This window comes from Myxocyprinus asiaticus, chromosome 13 (genome assembly GCF_019703515.2).
Source record: "Myxocyprinus asiaticus isolate MX2 ecotype Aquarium Trade chromosome 13, UBuf_Myxa_2, whole genome shotgun sequence".
In the NCBI taxonomy this organism is placed as follows: Eukaryota; Metazoa; Chordata; class Actinopteri; order Cypriniformes; family Catostomidae; genus Myxocyprinus; species Myxocyprinus asiaticus.
The window spans coordinates 22,198,742-22,214,864 of NC_059356.1; the positions used below are offsets into that span (position 1 = coordinate 22,198,742).

The window sequence follows — 16,123 nt, forward strand, 5'->3', positions numbered from 1 at the left end:
TTTGGCAGTTGAACTATGAACTGTTCCAGTACCACCTGGTCGATAATTCCCTGGATGTCGCGATCCCCCGCTAGCAGCCATTTTCGGCAGACATCACAGAGCCGCTGGGCAAAGGCAAACAGGCGGTCGGAGCTCTCCAACTTCAAGCTTCGGAAGAGTTGATGACTTTCCTCTGGAGTGCGACCAACCCATTGCAAGATGGCTCTTTTTAAATCTCCGTAGGCCAGGAGGCTCGACGCTGGCAGTTGTTAAGCCACGAGCTGGGCTTCCCCGGACAATAGTGGGATCAATCGGGCTGCCCATTGGCCGAGCGGCCAGCCCCAGACTTTGGCGGTCCGCTCAAACAAATCCAGGAAGGCCTCGGGGTCGTCCACCACCCCCATTTTCTGTAATGCTGGTGGGGGTAACGGCGTGGGAGTGTCCGGGGTCACGGCTGAGGATGCCCCCTGGCTGAGGAGGCTCCGGATCGCCTGCCGGTCCTCGGCTTGAGCATGCATGAGCTCGACAAACCGGCGGTCTTGATCTTGTCGGAGCTCAAGCAGCGTCTGTTGGTGATTCTGATGTAGGCTGGCGAGGGCTTGGAGGATCTCCGCCAACTGGGAGGACTCTATGGGACTCAAACCTTTTCCCGGGTTTCGGCACCAGTGTAAGACTTCTTAGTTAAAGGAGGGGACGAGAAGCAGATTCTCTGGTTCAGGTAAGCGTTTTATTCTCCCTACTGCAGCAAATGCACTCTTTCAGGGCTCTCAGCATGTTCAACAACTCAGTCTAAACGTAAACAACAACTTCAGAAAATAAACTCTCATCTTTATGATACTAACCTCTTGGCTTCTCAATCAGGTCTCTAGTGCCCAGGTACTCTCTCCTCTCTGAGTGCTGCGTGGCCCTCTTTATGCCGCTCTCCCCGTGCTCACTGAAATTAGAGACAGGTGTTAGACATAATTTGGCTCAGGTGTAAGCGCCCTTACCGCTTTCTCTCTCTCTGGAGAGATGCTTGACCACGCCCCCGCTGCCACAGCATCTTTAAAAAGACGCATCTTTAAAAAGACGTTCCGTGTGTGCCGCTCTTTCAGAAAGAAAATATACTCTTTTAGAATATACTCTTTTAAATGTTCTACCGAAGTGCCTAGGGGCGTTCTCTGCAAACCACAAATGCAGAGGGGGAGAAGCCGCTGAAATGCACCGTAAGATCCAGCAGAGAGAGGTAAATGAACTCGGCGGATGAATTCAGCTCAATGAATAGAACCGCTCGGCTCCAAAGAGAAAATCTGAATGAGTGGTTGCATACCAGCTCTTTTATACCCATATGTCTGGGGGAGTGGCATGTAATTTCCACTCGCCAATTCTCATTGGCTTTTTAAAAAAAGATCAGAGGTGTTTGGGGCTCCCAAGAGTGACCCCTAGTGTCACTACATCGACACAACCTCGAGTGAGTGACAGATAGGGAACAGGTTTTGTGAGATGTTCCAGGAAGCATCTTTGGTTATAGAATCTGATGGGGAAAGTACTACTATGTTGTTAACTGAAGAGGCTCATGTTTAAAGAAGCAGTGACTCCTGACTACCACCCCTGGAGTCAAGAGTTCGAATCCAGGGCATGCTGAGTGACTCCAGCCAGGTCTCAGGTTTCTCTCTCGGTGGGGCACGTGGTGAGTTGTACGTGGATGCCGCGGAGAATAGTGTGAAGCCCCCACACGCGCTATGCCTCTGCGGTAATGCACTCAACAAGCCACGTGATAAGATGCACGGATTGAAGGTCTCAGATGCGGAGGCAGCTGAGATTCGTCCTCCACCACCCAGATTGAGGCGAGTTACTATGCCACCATGAGGACTTAGAGTGCATTGGGGATTGAGCATTTCAAATTGGGGAGAAAAAAAGAAATAAAGAAGCAATAACATGCTGATGTTGCACACCCCTACCAAGGATATTGCTGTCAAAATTTGGAAAGGTTTTTAGTAAAAACGTAAAACTAAAACTAATTTTCCTTAAGGTGTACCTTTGGCCCTGTTGTACCTTATATTTGTAAACTCTATAGGTGAACATTCTTATTTGTAAATGTATTATGTCAATAACATTGTTTGGCTCGCAATGGGCATGAAACCTTTATGAATAATATGAACATAATTCATGGAAGATAAGAAACAAACATATTTTTTGCACGTTAGATTAAACAAAACAGATGGGCTGACAGACTGATCACATTGTGAATTTGATGACAGGAGGTTCTACTGTTCAACTGCTGAAATAGGTTTGTGCTTCCCAAAATTCAAATCATTGCCCCCAGTGGCCAAAGCCAGAAGCGTTAAGGTGTCCACAGATTGGCATCATAAGCGAGTTGTAAATGGCGTCATACAAACAACAGGAATGCATGTTGAGTAAAAATTTAATTTTGGAGCAAAAATACAACCTCTGTTTCGCACTCACCATAATTTTTGTGTACGCAATTACTTGCAGCATGTGGATTTCCCATGTGATCATATTTTACACAAATCCTTTTTGTGTTTTGTGAAGGCATGTAAATAATCAGCCAGACTAAGCAATTTGCATAACTTCATTTTAATAGTAATATTAATTATCATTTTTATAACTTACAAACATTGCATTGTTTTACTGCTCACATTTAAAAAATGTGGTGAAAAGAGTTATTCATTCACAAAAAAACAAAAAACATATGTAAAACACTTTTCTTTAAAATAAAATAATTTTATCACACATGTGAGATCAAACAAAATATATTAATAAAAAAAAAAAACGTTTTTTTTTTTTTTTTTTTTTTTTTTTATCAGTAAAATATAGCATAATATCCTGAAAAATTACACTAATAAATCCAAACACCAATAAAACGGAAACATTTTCCTAAGTACTCTAATTCACATAAGAATGAACTAATAGTAATGTCCCAAGAGTGGTGCAGCTTTAGGTAATTGTTAGATTAGGTACAGAAGAACTGAACAACTCATCTGGGACATTTACATAAAGTGCCATGTTGCATACCAATGCTACAATGCAAACATGTGTTCAATGTGAGGATGGTAAAAGATTATAAGTTACAGACTAACAGCATAAAATCTTACACAGAAATTGTACAGAAGAAGATCTATAGCAAAAAGTTTCATACGTTAAGATAACAATTGAAAAATATTTAAAGTCACCTCAGTTATGTGTCAAGTACAATTATATGGGCAACACAAATCCTTTTGATGTTTTATGATTAATGCAATTATGAAATCAGTCACATTAATCAAATTCCAAACATTTCAAACATACAACTTTCCATTAACATTTATAGTTAAAAAGATTTATACTGAAAAGACCTAACTGTTAATTGTTAATGTAAAATTTGGAATGCTAGAAGTGCTAGAAAGAGGACAGTGGTAAAACAGAAGGAAGACAATTGTGACCCACCGGAGGACAGAGCTTGGACTGAGCTGCTAGATGCAGTTGCATTTGCAGTTGAAGATGAAGTTGTATTTGTGATGTTTGAGGTTTTTTGAGGGAAAGAATCCACCACAGATCTCAGGAATGACGCATAGCTGGAGGTTTTAGTGAAGGACTGGATGTCTTGAGCATGGACAGACCGGCTCACTGCAGTGCTGTTAATGGAGCTTGTATTTGTGCTGCTGTTTGTAGTGCTGATCTGTATTGTCAGAACAGCAGCATGGATCCATGACAGACCCTGTTTACACATCAGTGGACCCCCTTGATCACCCTGAGAGAGAGAGAGAGAGAGAGAGAGTTTTATAAATTTGTTATACTGCTTCATGAATAGGTTTTTAGGTATATGAGGAAAAATGGTCTCTGTCACAGAAGCCTCAGATTCATGGTATTTGTCTATTCATGGTAAGTAAATTTCTTGCAAAATAATGTTAATTGTTGTGTATTTAAACAGAATTAACTTGCCTCCTGTAAGTTCAGGGAACTTGTACAAATACTGTTGTTTGAGGATGAGTTCCCACAATTCATGATAGCAGTTTGGAATTCCTGAAGATTTTGATTAGCTGTAAAAGAAGAAGAACAAATAATGTACAAAGTAAGAAGATATGCGACGATGGATTAAATATCTAATTAACGAATCATTTGTGACACATCACTAGGTTTCTTCTTAAGGAGGAAGCGGGAGTCGGTTAAACAATCCAAGTATGTTTTTATTTTCCACACTCTTTTGCTGTAACACACATAGTAATGGCTTTTCAACACAATCACACATAGTCAGCTTTGTGTGTCGGCCTCTCTTTCTCTTTTCAGTCTGGACAGCCCCTTTTTATCCCTCTCCACTCTCACTGCAAAACACAAACAGCTGTTAGAGATAATACCCACAGGTGGGACTCCTTACCATTTTCATCTCCCGATCTCGCTCTCCATTCACAAATCGGTGCTCGACCACACCCACGCTCCCACCTCCACATACCCCCATCGCCTGACTCAGGCCAGGGAGCCAGGCCTGCCCACTACTCCCCCCCCCCATTTCTAGAGAGGAAGTCAGCAACAGCCAGCTGCACCTCCATCTGTGGACCACCTCAAACTTAAATGGCTGAAGATCTAGATACAAATGGGTGATCCGCGCATTGGTATCTTTCATGCGATGGAGCCACTGGAGTGGGGAGTGGTCCGAACAGAGGGTGAAGACCAGTCCCGGGAGGTAATACTGTAGGGTAAGACCGCCACACTTGATGGCCAAACATTCCTTCTCAACTGGGCTGTACCTCAACTCCCTCACCAAGAGCTTTTGGCTGATGTACAGCACCGAGCGCTCCTCCCCCTCGACCACCTGGGACAACACGGCTCCCAACCTCTGGTCTGTAACACAAAAGGAAGAGAGAAATCAGGAGAGTGTAATAACGGCCTGCCGCAAAGCACAGCTTTCACCTGCGTGAACGCTTGCTGACATGGCTCCATCCACTGGACCGGATCTGGTGCCCCCTTTTTAGTAAGACCAGACAGCAGGCTGGCGATGGTCAAATAGTTAGGCACAAACCTATGATAATAGCCAGCCAGCCACAGGAACCCAGATTCCGTACTTCCACCCATCCAATTGCACACTTATTAGGGTTTGCCGTGAGTCCCGCCCATCTTAATGACTTCAGAACTGCTCTCAGGTGCTGCAGGTGCCGCTGCCAGTCATTACTGTAAATGATGATGTCATCTAGATAGACAGCGGCGTAAGCGGCATGCGGTCTGAGGATTCTGTCCATGAGCTGCTGAAACGTAGCCAGGGCCCTGAAAACAAACCGAAAGGAAAGGTGACAAATTGGTGTAAGCCGAACGGTGTGGAAAATGTAGTTTTTTCACTGGACATGGTAGTTAAGGGGATCTGCCAATATTCCTTTATCAAATCCAGTGCCAAATAAAACCAAGCTGTGCCTAACCGATCGAGCAGTTCATCAATCCGAGACATTGGGTACGCATAAAATTTAGACACCGCATTGACTTTTCTGTAATCCACACAGATCCAGACTGAGCCGTCACTTTTCAGAACCAGTACCACCGGGCTGGCCTAGTCACTATGGGATTCTTCTATTACCCCTATATATAGCATGACCTTTAATTCTTCCCGAACCACTTCTTTTTTGTGTTCAGGTAATTGGTTGGGACGACTGCGTACCACTTCCCCTGGAGTAGTTTTGATATGGTCTCTATGAGATTTGTATGACTTGGAAGAGGCGAGAACACGTCCAAGAATTCTCTTTGCAACCTGGCAACCTCCACGTCCTGCAACGGTGAGAGGTGGTCTCCGCAAGTGTCCCGATCGGTAGGTTTTAAGTTCACCTCCGGCCTGAGCTCCTCCCTCTCCAGAACCACCATCACCAAAGTCACGGGGACCGCCTCTCTCCACGGTTTTAGGAGATTGAAGTGGTAAATCTGACGTGCTCCACCTCTATCTGTTCGTTTAACCTCATAATCGATTTCCCTGACTCGTTTTGTGACCTCAAAGGGCCCTTGCCACTTCGCGAGTAATTTAGAGCTTGATGTGGGGAGTAATAAAAGGACTTTATTTCCTGTAGTCGCGCTCCCCTGTTATACAGCCGGGACTGACATTCTTGAGGTCAAGAACATATTGAATTTCATTTTTACTGTTTGAAGGTCCCTCCTCCCAATTTTCCTTCATGACATCTAAGACGCCATGAGGCTTACGACCATACAGTAATATGAATGGGGAAAATCCCCTGGAGGCTTGCAGGACCTCTCGCATTGCGAATAACAGGGGTTCAAGCCACTTATCCCAATTCCGAGCATCTTCATGCACAAACTTACGAATCATGTTTTTCAGGGTCTGGTTAAGCCGTTCAACCAAGCCGTCAGTTTGCAGGCGGTACACGCTTGTCTGAATCAATTTAATCCCAATAATTTGTACAGCTCGCATAGTGTACGTGACATGAAAGTAGTGCCTTGATCAGTGAGGATTTGTTTCAGAATCCCCACTTGGGAGATAATTCTGAAGAGTGCCTCCGCAACACTATGTGCTGAAATGTTGTGCAGAGGCACTGCTTCTGGATATCGCATTGCGTAGTCCACCAGAACTAACACAAAGTGATACCTGTGTGCTGTCCATTCTAATGGCCCAACGAGGTCCATGCCAATTCTTTCGAAGGGGGCCTCGATCAAAGGAAGTGGGCACAAAGGCACTCTTGGTGTGGCCGGCGGATTCACCAGCTGACATTCATGGCATGCCGCACACCATCTGCGAACATCCCTGTGAATTCCCGGGCCAATAAAAATGGGCCATTATATGGTTTAGTGTTTTTTCTCACCCTAAGTGACCCATCAGATTATAATGAGTTGTGCATCCTGCTTCACTTGATACAACCAATCCTCAATAAGTGAAAACTACGGATTTGTGAGCGTGATGTCTGGCTGGAGGCATAGACCATCAATCACTTTCTCTTGATCAAAGGCATGCCTAAGGGTCTCGTCTCGTGTCTGCTCCAGAGGGGAATCCCCTGCAGGGAATACTCTAAGGGCTGGGGAAGCTGAGATTTCCCCTTCCCTGGCGTCACTCTGACGTGGAGCTGATGTAGACAGCCCTGGCTTCACCTCCCCAGCCAGTGAACTGCACACAACACACCAAGACACTTTGTTACAGAACCCATCCACAAAAATTTCCCTCTATAAAGCAGTAAATGCCAGCAAATTCATACCCAAAATTAGTGGATGGGTGAGCTGGGGACTAACCGCCACCTTGACACCATGCTTTTGTCCTCGAAATTGAATGATGACTGTCACTAACGGGTAATCATGAATATCCCTATGCACACATCTCACCTTCACCCGCCTACCTGTATCAAAAGTCTCAGATTAAATCAAGCTTTGGTGAATGGAGATTTGATTACAACCAGAATCCACCAAGGCTTGATATGTAGCCCTCTTTGTACTCACAGGTATTCGGTATGCTCCTGCTCGATCGGGGCGGCTGTGGTGCATCAGGGACCCAGATCAATGTCTCCACCTCCCTCGTGGGGAATCGGTCCTGGAAATGCTCAGGACCCCTACAGCTCCAGCAGACCAGCCCAGACTTCACGCCCACACCTGGGGAAGTGGATTCACCAGCCTCTGGGAGAGAGTTGAGAGGGTTAGGTGAACAGGAACAGGATGGGGGTGGGGGGGAGGGAAGGGAAGGGAGGAAGAGGGAGAGAGAGAGAGAGAGAGAGAGAAAGAAAGAGAGAAAAGGGTTTTCTGGCCCCCGGACACACCGCTAGATCGCTAGGTCCTCCAGCGATGCCGGATAGTGGCACTGGACCCACTCTGCCATCCCCTTCGGCAGCCAGGAGACGAACTGCTCCAGCACAACGAGATTGATGATGTCAACGGTGTCATTCTCATCGTCAGCAGGCGTCACAGAGCTGTTGTGCAAAAGTGAACAGGCGGCCGACCTCGCTCAGCATCAGGGACCTGAACCGTTGGCAGTGCTCTTCTAGACTGCGGCTGACCCGTTGCAGGATGGCTTTCTTCAAATGTATGTAGTCTAGATGGTTGACGACTTTTGTGCTACGAGCTGGGCTTCCCCGGTCAGCATTGGTAGGAGGTGAACAGCCCATTGCACCCATGGCCATTTTAGGGCTTTGGTCCTGCACTCAAACAGCTCCAGGTAGGCCTCTGGGTCATCCTGAGCCCCCATTTTATCAAGCTTCACGTGGGGGTTTGCTGCTGCCGGGGTCACAGCGGACGCCCCCTCCTGGGATAACAAGCTATGCAAGATCCGCTGGTCCTCCTGTTGGGCCTGAAGGAGCATCTTGAAGCATAGTTGCTGCTCCTTCTGCAGCTCCATGAGGGCCTGGTGTTGGGCCTGGTAGATGCCGGTGAGGGTTCTGAAGATTACTTCCAGCGGCGAGGACTCCATAGCAGTGTATCTTTCCTTCTTCCCAGGCTTCAGCAACAGTGTGACAGGTCACTAGCTTTCTTCTTAAGGAGGAAGCGGGAGCTGGTTAAACAATACAAGTAAGTTTTATGTCCATACTCTTTTGCTGTAACACACACTAATGGCTTTTCAGCACAATCACACACAATCAGATTTGTGTGTCGGTCTCTCTCTCTCTCTTTTCGGTCTGGACTGCCCCTTTTTATCCCTCTGCTCTCACTGCAAAACATGAACAACTGTTAGAGATAATACCCACAGGTGGAACTCCTTATCGTTCTCACCTCCTGATCTCGCTCTCCATTCATAAATCAGTGCTCGACCTCGCCCCCACCTGCACATCATTCTAAAAGTACTCTGTGGCAGCGGGGGCGTGGTCAAGCATCTCTCCGGAGAGAGAGAAAGCGGTAAGGGCGCTTACAACTGAGCTAAATTATGTCTAACACCTGTCTCTAATTTCAGTGAGCACGGGGAGAGCGGCATAAAAAGAGCAACACCGCAAGTAGAGGGGAGAGAAAGCCTGGGTACCAGAGATCCTATTGTGAAGCCGAGAGTTTATTATTGCGAAGTTGAGAGTTTATTATTGTGAAGAAGTTTGTTTATTTTGAGAGTGAATTATTGAACAGAGAGAAAACCCTGAAAGAGTGTATCTGCTGCAGTGAGGAGAATAAAACGCCTACCTGAACCAGGAAATCTGCTTCTCGCCTCCTCCTTTCATTGAGAAGTGTTACATACATTAAAAGACACTCATAAAACACACACTTACTTCCTCCTGCTCCTGAGCCCCAGCCTGCCACCCAACATGGAGTATCAGCACTGAAGGTACTATCTCCCAGGTCCACACATATGGGCTGAATGAAATCTGAGAGTTTTGGTGCACTGGCCAACTGCAAGACTGCAATGCTGTCACCTGTAGAATTGCTGATTGTGATGTTCACCACTTTTACAGAGACCTCATTGGGGTTGATGCCGTTCTGGTACAGACGACCCAGGATCACGGTCCAATCAGAGGCATTTGTTGATCTGGATTAGAAGCAATAAAATCAATCCAATCTGATTGTTTTGATTCCTAATGAGTCAGCAAATGTATTTTTGGTAATTAATTGTCATTACCTGGAAAAGCAGCTAGAAGAGCTCATGACAAACCATTCAGCAACCATCGTTCCTCCACAAATGTGACTGCCATTCAACTGCAGACTGGCAATCCATGGCCATACACCTGTAGATGCCAGGGAGCTGTTTCCTCCCACACGGGTATTCAGTTTGGCACTTCCACACACTACAGCTAAAGAAACAGAGACAAAGTATAATGCATTCAGGTCTTACTGTTTTTTTTTTATTTTTATCTTTTTATTTTTATATCTATGTTTCTTTGAATCTTTTGTTATGCTGTCCTGAAAAAAAAAATAATGCTTGTATTTTGTGTGGGTAGGCTATTTGTAGAGACAAAGTCATGGTCCATTAGCATTGCATGATATGTACTTATATGTAATATGTCACAGAACAGGCTTTTTAGTCATTGTATGAACAATCAAGTCTTTGAAGTTTCTACTTTTACTGAAACTCATGTATGATCAATGGACATATAAGGAGTTTGAGAGATGAGCTGAAAGCCACTGCTACCTCTTCCACTACTATTCTTGCTTGAAACTGACCAGGAATATAATTGATAATGCATTTAACTCACAGTACATTTAGTTTCATGGACAATGTGAGTAAGACTAAGTAAGAAAATATATTTTTGGAGGTGATTATATTGTAATCTAAATCACATCAATCCACTATAGCTGTAACTTAAAGGAACTTACATGCAGTGGTTGTAGTGGTTGTAATTGCAGCTGCAGCAGTTGATGTAATGGCAGACAAACCACTACAGCTGACACTTAGATCACCATCAGTACCACTGGAGATGAATTTGATGAAGCCTGGCTGGTTATTTGGCTGGTTGATCTGTTGGGTGATCCAGGTCTGGTACCGAGACACTCTGGCATAGACACCAGGAAACCTTGGTAAAGCACATCCTTCACCAAAGCTCACAACCCCAGACTGGATCCAGACTGAGCCCTGTTTGCTGACCATAGGTCCACCAGAATCACCCTGTAGGACAAAAAACAGGTTTTTATTCTGAGATTGTTCTTAACAACATGCCATTTCAACTGCTCTGCACATGTAATTCATTATAAAAAAATAAGAAAACATTTGTGGTAATCAACATTGTTAGGAATGCTGAGCTTGTATTGAGCCCGGAAAATTCCTTTAATATTTGAAGAAGATCCCATGTTAATTTAGTTTTGATTTTACAGTAGTGCTATGCTATTTTGACAGAAAACTATGTTTACTATTGTAAATTTGTGTGATTATGATAAAATGACAGCCTCTCAGTTTACTGTTTTTTTTTTTTTTTTTTGTTGCTAACTTCAATATTTACACTGGCATTGTTGTGTTTGTTCTTCCCTTTAAGTTATGTGGCATGGTGATAACTTATGTAGTTTTGAGAGTCACCGACATTGCGAATTGTGTGGAACATTAAGGACTGTGAATACTGGGTTGAATACACTACAAAAACTGAAAATGTAAGTTGTCACCTTAAGGAGCTATTTCTTACATGACCTGACCCTTAAAAATACTTTCACTGGAGTAACCTAATGTAGTTCTACATTAATAACATTAAAGTAATAAAGGTTGATTCAGTCATATTAAATAATATTTTCTGACTTGAATAAACCAAGTTAATTTTAAAGTTTCAGCTCATATAAAACAATAACTGAGTGCCAACAAAGATCTCAAAAGTCTGAGCTTCGAAATTAACTCAAAAGTATTTTGAGTGTGATGCACTAGGTTAGTCATGGTAAAATTCAGTATTTAGTTTGCAATGAGTGCACTTACCTGACAGGAGTCTTTCCCCCCTTCGATTAGTCCAGCACAGATCATGTTGTTTGTGATTGTTTGGATTCCATAAAGGCACTTGCATTGCCTGTTTCCAATAATAGGCACTTGCACTTCCTGTAGAGTTTCCGGTGAAGGCATGGAAACTGAGAAACACATAAAAAACTAAATTTGTGTCAGCTACTGCAATAGTACATTATGTTGGGTGACTCCGTTCAGTGTTAGTGCATTTGATTAAACTCTTACCACCAGTTTTAATATCTCCCCATCCAGTGACCCAGCTCGCAGTGCGGTTGAAGAATGTACTGTCTGCAGCTGCCAGGCAGACCGGTCTAATATAGTCAGTAAATGTCACAGGTGAAGACAGATGCAGGAGAGTGACATCATTGTCATTAGAGCTGGAACTGTAGTTTTGATGTTTAATGATTTGAGAGACAGTTCTGGACACCTCATTTGTATTTGTTCCTGACTGTGTTTGTCGCCCCAGGTACACAGTTAGGCCGCTTGTTGAAGTACTGGAATTTGGTGAGAGAAAAAGTGTTAACCATCAGCACATTAATCGAGTGAAATGCAACGTTTTAACTCTGCAGGGGTTGGTCTATGATCTACTGATTTTTTTGTGGTTACCTTACAAAGCAGTGAGCTGCTGTCAGAACCCATTCATTGTTGATGAGTGATCCACCACAGAAATGTCCATTGCTCCTGTGAAGACTGACCTGCCATGGCCATGCACCAACAGGAGCATCCTGTCCCCCTACTATCCTTGTGTCAAGAGGGGCTTTGCCACAATCTGTTAAGGAGAAAAGAAATAAAGTATGTATTAGACAATCGACCAGTCATACTGCAGCAAGAGTTTTTGATAGAATTTGTTCATTTATTTATGTAGTGAAAATCAGGTTACCTGACAATTGTGCATCACATCCTAGAAAACAAATAAACAAGTTTACATTTATGCATTTGGTGCACATTTTTATTCAAAGTACATTCAATGTACATTTTTATCAGTTTGTGTGTTGAATCAAACCTATGACCTTGGTGTTGCTAGTGCAATGCTCAATCAATCTACATTCAGAATTGCACCATATTTAATTTTTTGATGGAGATCGACCTACAGTAAATCACATGCACTGATTAAAGTTCCTAGAGATCACATCTTTTTTTCTGGATTTTTTTTTTCTTCTTCTTGGAAAGATGTTTTTCAAAGTTTCGTCAACAGAGCTATCAACACCAGTTTAAACAACATTGCAACCCACTGAAGATACTGCACATCTATCCTTCACAAAAACTAAGTATGAAACTACATAAAATAAGATCCATAGAAAGTTCAGTTTCCAATTATTCCAGAAAAAAAACAAACACACTATTTAATATAAAACATTGTCCTATAAGAGAGAGCAATAATTGAAATATCAATTGAGTTATCCTTAAGTATTAATTAGAAAGTTAAAGTTTTTAATCACATGGTTATTTGAGTCTGCATAATGTTTTAAAGGATTACCTTTCATTAGAAGAGCAACTGTAAACACTGTACTCAGTATTTGGAGCATCCTCATAATCTCTATCACACAATCACAACTCTGAGTCTGGCTCTTGCTCATAAATAACCCTCTTAACCCACACCCCTAAGCACATGCTCTTTCACCACGTTTAACTGAGACACGCCTCTGTCTAACATTCTTCAGTGTTCATTTGTGCTACTTATTGGGCAACCTGTTTTGGGGCACAAAGTGCTTAGCTGCTATAATTGTCAGGTTGCATGTCAGAAAACAGGAATTCAGCAACTGTGATTAAGGACTTTAGATGACTCTCGTTATGCGTTAATCTCATGTAAACTGTAAAATGTGACATCTGCCAACTTGTCAAGTAGCACTTTTAAAAAACAAGGTGCTTTAGAACACTGAGTAGATAAAGTAGGAATACACATATTTTTCAGGCAAACAAACAGTCACTCTTATTCATTGGTAAGGCTGTGTTGCTTGAGAGCTCATCTCTTAATTTGGAAATTGATGGTTTTGTAAGAGCACAAAGAAGATTTGTTCCCTATCTGTCACTCACTCGACGTTGTGTCGATGTAGTGACACTAGGGGTCACTCTTGGGAGCCCGAAACTCCTTTGGTCTTTGATAAAAGGCCAATGAAAATTGGCGAGTGGTATTTGCATGCCACTCCCCCAAACATACGGGTATAAAAGGAGCTGTTATGCAACAACTCATTCAGATTTTCTCTTCGGAGCCAAATGGTTGATGCTCACTGAGCTGAATTCTCACAACTGTTCATTCACCTCTGCTGGATCTGATGGCGCATTTCAGCGGCTTCTCCCCCCTCTGCACTGGTGCACTGCAGAGAACACCCCTGGGCGCTTCAGCAGAAATATAAAGAGGATATTCTAAAATAGTATATTTCTCTAAAAGAGCAGCACACATGGAACGTCTTTTTAAAGATGCCCTTCTGTTTGTGTGTTATTCCTGGTTGTGGTCATTATCTCTTGCCTTCTGACGGTCACGATCGCTGTCTTTCATGTCTGGGCGCTACCCATGTGGAGACAGCATTCATGGATGGATCATGTATTCATTGCGAGAACATGACCATGGCAACGTTGTGGACGCGGCTTGCATTCGTAAGAAAGCAAGCCACCCCAGCAGCTCCCCGCCCTGGTCCTTCTACCTATGGGTATGAGGCCAGCGTGGCTAGCACTGGTGGCGATTTGGGGACCCCAATGGGACCACTTCCGCCGGGTATCCCCCTGCGGACCTCTCATTCCCCAGCATGCTCATCTGCCTTCGGGCTTCGGATGAGTCTGCCGGCTCGTCTCATGGCGAGTTCGACCTCTTGTTCGGAGCCCGTGAAAGTGATGAGCTCTCGAGCGCAGCATCGGAGAGCGGGCTCGTCCAGTCGGACATGGAAGCCTCAGCTGGGCTCCCCCCCTCGGGTACGGTCGCCCAGTCACAGGCTGACACGGAGATGACGGACATGCTTTCTCGGGCAGCCGCGAGCGTCGGGCTAGAGTGGAACCCTTCACTCTTCCCTGAACCCTCACGGCTCGATGATTGGTTCCTGGGCTCGCAGCGCTGCTCACAGTCACGCCCCGCCCTAATTCCTTTCTTCCTGGAAGTGCACGAGGAGCTGATAAGGTCATGGGAAACATGCCTGGAGTTCGGTCTGGGCTACTCTCACGTGATCCTGAGACCCCGACAGGGCTATGTGCTCAAAGTTCCCACGGCCCCTTTTAGGGATCAGGTGGTGAACCTGCGTGCACTGCCCCAAGAGGAGGCAGACCCAGCCCTGACGTTGCTGTGTCCGGTGCGCGCTTTACGCATCTATTTGGATCACACGCAGAGCTTTAGAGTCTCTGAGCAGCTCTTTGTCTGCTTTGGTGCACAGCGGAAAGGAAGCGCTGTCTCCAAGCAGAGGATTGCCCACTGGGTCACTGACACCATAACAATGGCATATCACGGCCAGGACATGCCACCCTCGGCAGGGCTACGAGCCCATTCTACCAGGAGTGTGGTGGCCACCTGGGCCTTGACCAGTGGCGCCTCTCTAACAGACATTTGCAGAGCAGCGGGCTGGGCAACACCCAACACCTTTGCGAGGTTCTACAATCTCTGGGTGGAACCAGTTTTGTCCCATGTAGTGGCAGGCACAAGCAGGTATGTCCGGGACAGCTGGCCGGGTGTATCACTTGTGCATAGTGCCTTGTGCCATATCTGTTGGGTGATCCATGTCTGGTACTGAGACACTCTGACATAGACACCAGGAAACTTTGGTAAAGCACATCCTTCACCAAAGCTCACAACCCCAGGCTGGATCCAGATTGAGCCCTGTTTGCTGACCATAGGTCCACCAGAGTCACCCTTTAGAGCACAGAATAGGTTTCATTCTCACATTACAAACATTTTCTACTAAGTACTTTTTTCTTGTTTTCCAATAAAAAATATATAGGATATCTTGTTTTCAGGGAAATCTAACAAATTTGAGTGAGGTTTATGCTTAAAAGAAGAAAAAAGATTGTACTGGGAAAGGAAACACAAACTTGAATTCCCTCTAAATTAAGTACATTTTTCTTACCCCATTGGCAAACTGTCTTTTCTTCTTTTAAGCATTAACCTAACCAAAATTCTCTGACAACAAGGTTTAATATCTTATGTCATTTTGATTCTCAAGTAAGTGTATTTTGTTGTAAGGATGTTTAGATATTTTACTGGAAAACAAGACAAAAATCACTGTAAAATTTGTTTAATCAGATATAAAAATAGTGCTTCATGTGGTAACATTTAAATTCAGGGCCATTTCTACCTATAAGCGGTATAATCAACAAAGCAAGGTCAGATTTATATATATATATATATATATATATATATATATATATATATATATATATATATATATATATCAAAATCAAATAATTTTTATTGTCATACAACCATATACACAAATGCAATTGTGTGTGAAATTCTTGGGTGCAGTTCCGAGCAACATAGTAGTCGTGACAGTGATGAGACATATACCAATTTACAATAAACATCAGATTTACACAGCACAATTTAAAATCTAATATACACATAATTACACACAACACAATATACAAATAATAACATACAATGTACAGTATACAATATACACAATATAGAATACACATTATACAATAAAAATAGTATATATAGTATATATCAAATATACAGTAGGTTGTATGGCACTGTATTGACATTCAGGCTGTTGGTTGATAGTAAGTTGCCAGTGCATTGTTAAGAGAGAATATAATTTATGACAGAGATAATAAGAGTAATAAAGTGCAGTGCTGATGTATTTGATTGTGAGAGATCAAGAGTTCAAAAGTGTGATTGCTTGGGGGAAGAAGCTGTCATGTAGTCGACTGGTGCGGGTCCTG

At 43.7% G+C, this 16,123-nt stretch overlaps 1 protein-coding gene across 4 annotated transcripts; it reads right to left on the reverse strand.

Annotated features, from left to right (window-relative positions):
* Positions 1-2,684: 2,684 nt before the first annotated feature.
* LOC127450904 (transmembrane protease serine 9-like) lies at positions 2,685-12,791 on the reverse strand. Of its 4 annotated transcripts, XR_007899040.1 has the most exons (11): positions 12,735-12,791; positions 12,138-12,158; positions 11,864-12,026; positions 11,483-11,751; positions 11,237-11,382; positions 10,159-10,447; positions 9,464-9,635; positions 9,117-9,373; positions 7,375-8,416; positions 4,976-5,217; positions 4,485-4,797 (listed from the first exon to the last, which is right to left on the reverse strand). XR_007899040.1 is itself a non-coding variant. In XM_051715368.1 (10 exons), exons 1-10 carry the CDS (start codon positions 12,787-12,789, stop codon positions 3,329-3,331), a joined length of 1,707 nt encoding a protein of 568 aa, XP_051571328.1. In that variant the 5' UTR covers positions 12,790-12,791; the 3' UTR covers positions 2,685-3,328. The 4 variants fall into 4 exon arrangements, 2 of the variants coding, with proteins under 2 accessions (XP_051571328.1, XP_051571327.1); XM_051715368.1 differs by lacking the exons at positions 4,485-4,797; positions 4,976-5,217; positions 7,375-8,416 and adding exons at positions 2,685-3,709; positions 3,901-3,998 and having other exon boundaries at positions 9,261-9,373; XM_051715367.1 differs by lacking the exons at positions 4,485-4,797; positions 4,976-5,217; positions 7,375-8,416 and adding exons at positions 2,685-3,709; positions 3,901-3,998.
* Positions 12,792-16,123: the final 3,332 nt, after the last annotated feature.

Excerpts from the sequence above, each read along its gene's own strand:
- LOC127450904 (XM_051715367.1), bottom strand. The coding sequence starts at position 12,789 with ATGAGGATGCTCCAAATACTGAGTACAGTGTTTACAGTTGCTCTTCTA. Across the intron at positions 12,159-12,734 it reads AGTTGCTCTTCTAATGAAAG|GATGTGATGCACAATTGTCA; the intron begins GTAATCCTTTAA and ends TTTGTTTTCTAG. Across the intron at positions 12,027-12,137 it reads ATGTGATGCACAATTGTCAG|ATTGTGGCAAAGCCCCTCTT; the intron begins GTAACCTGATTT and ends TCTCCTTAACAG.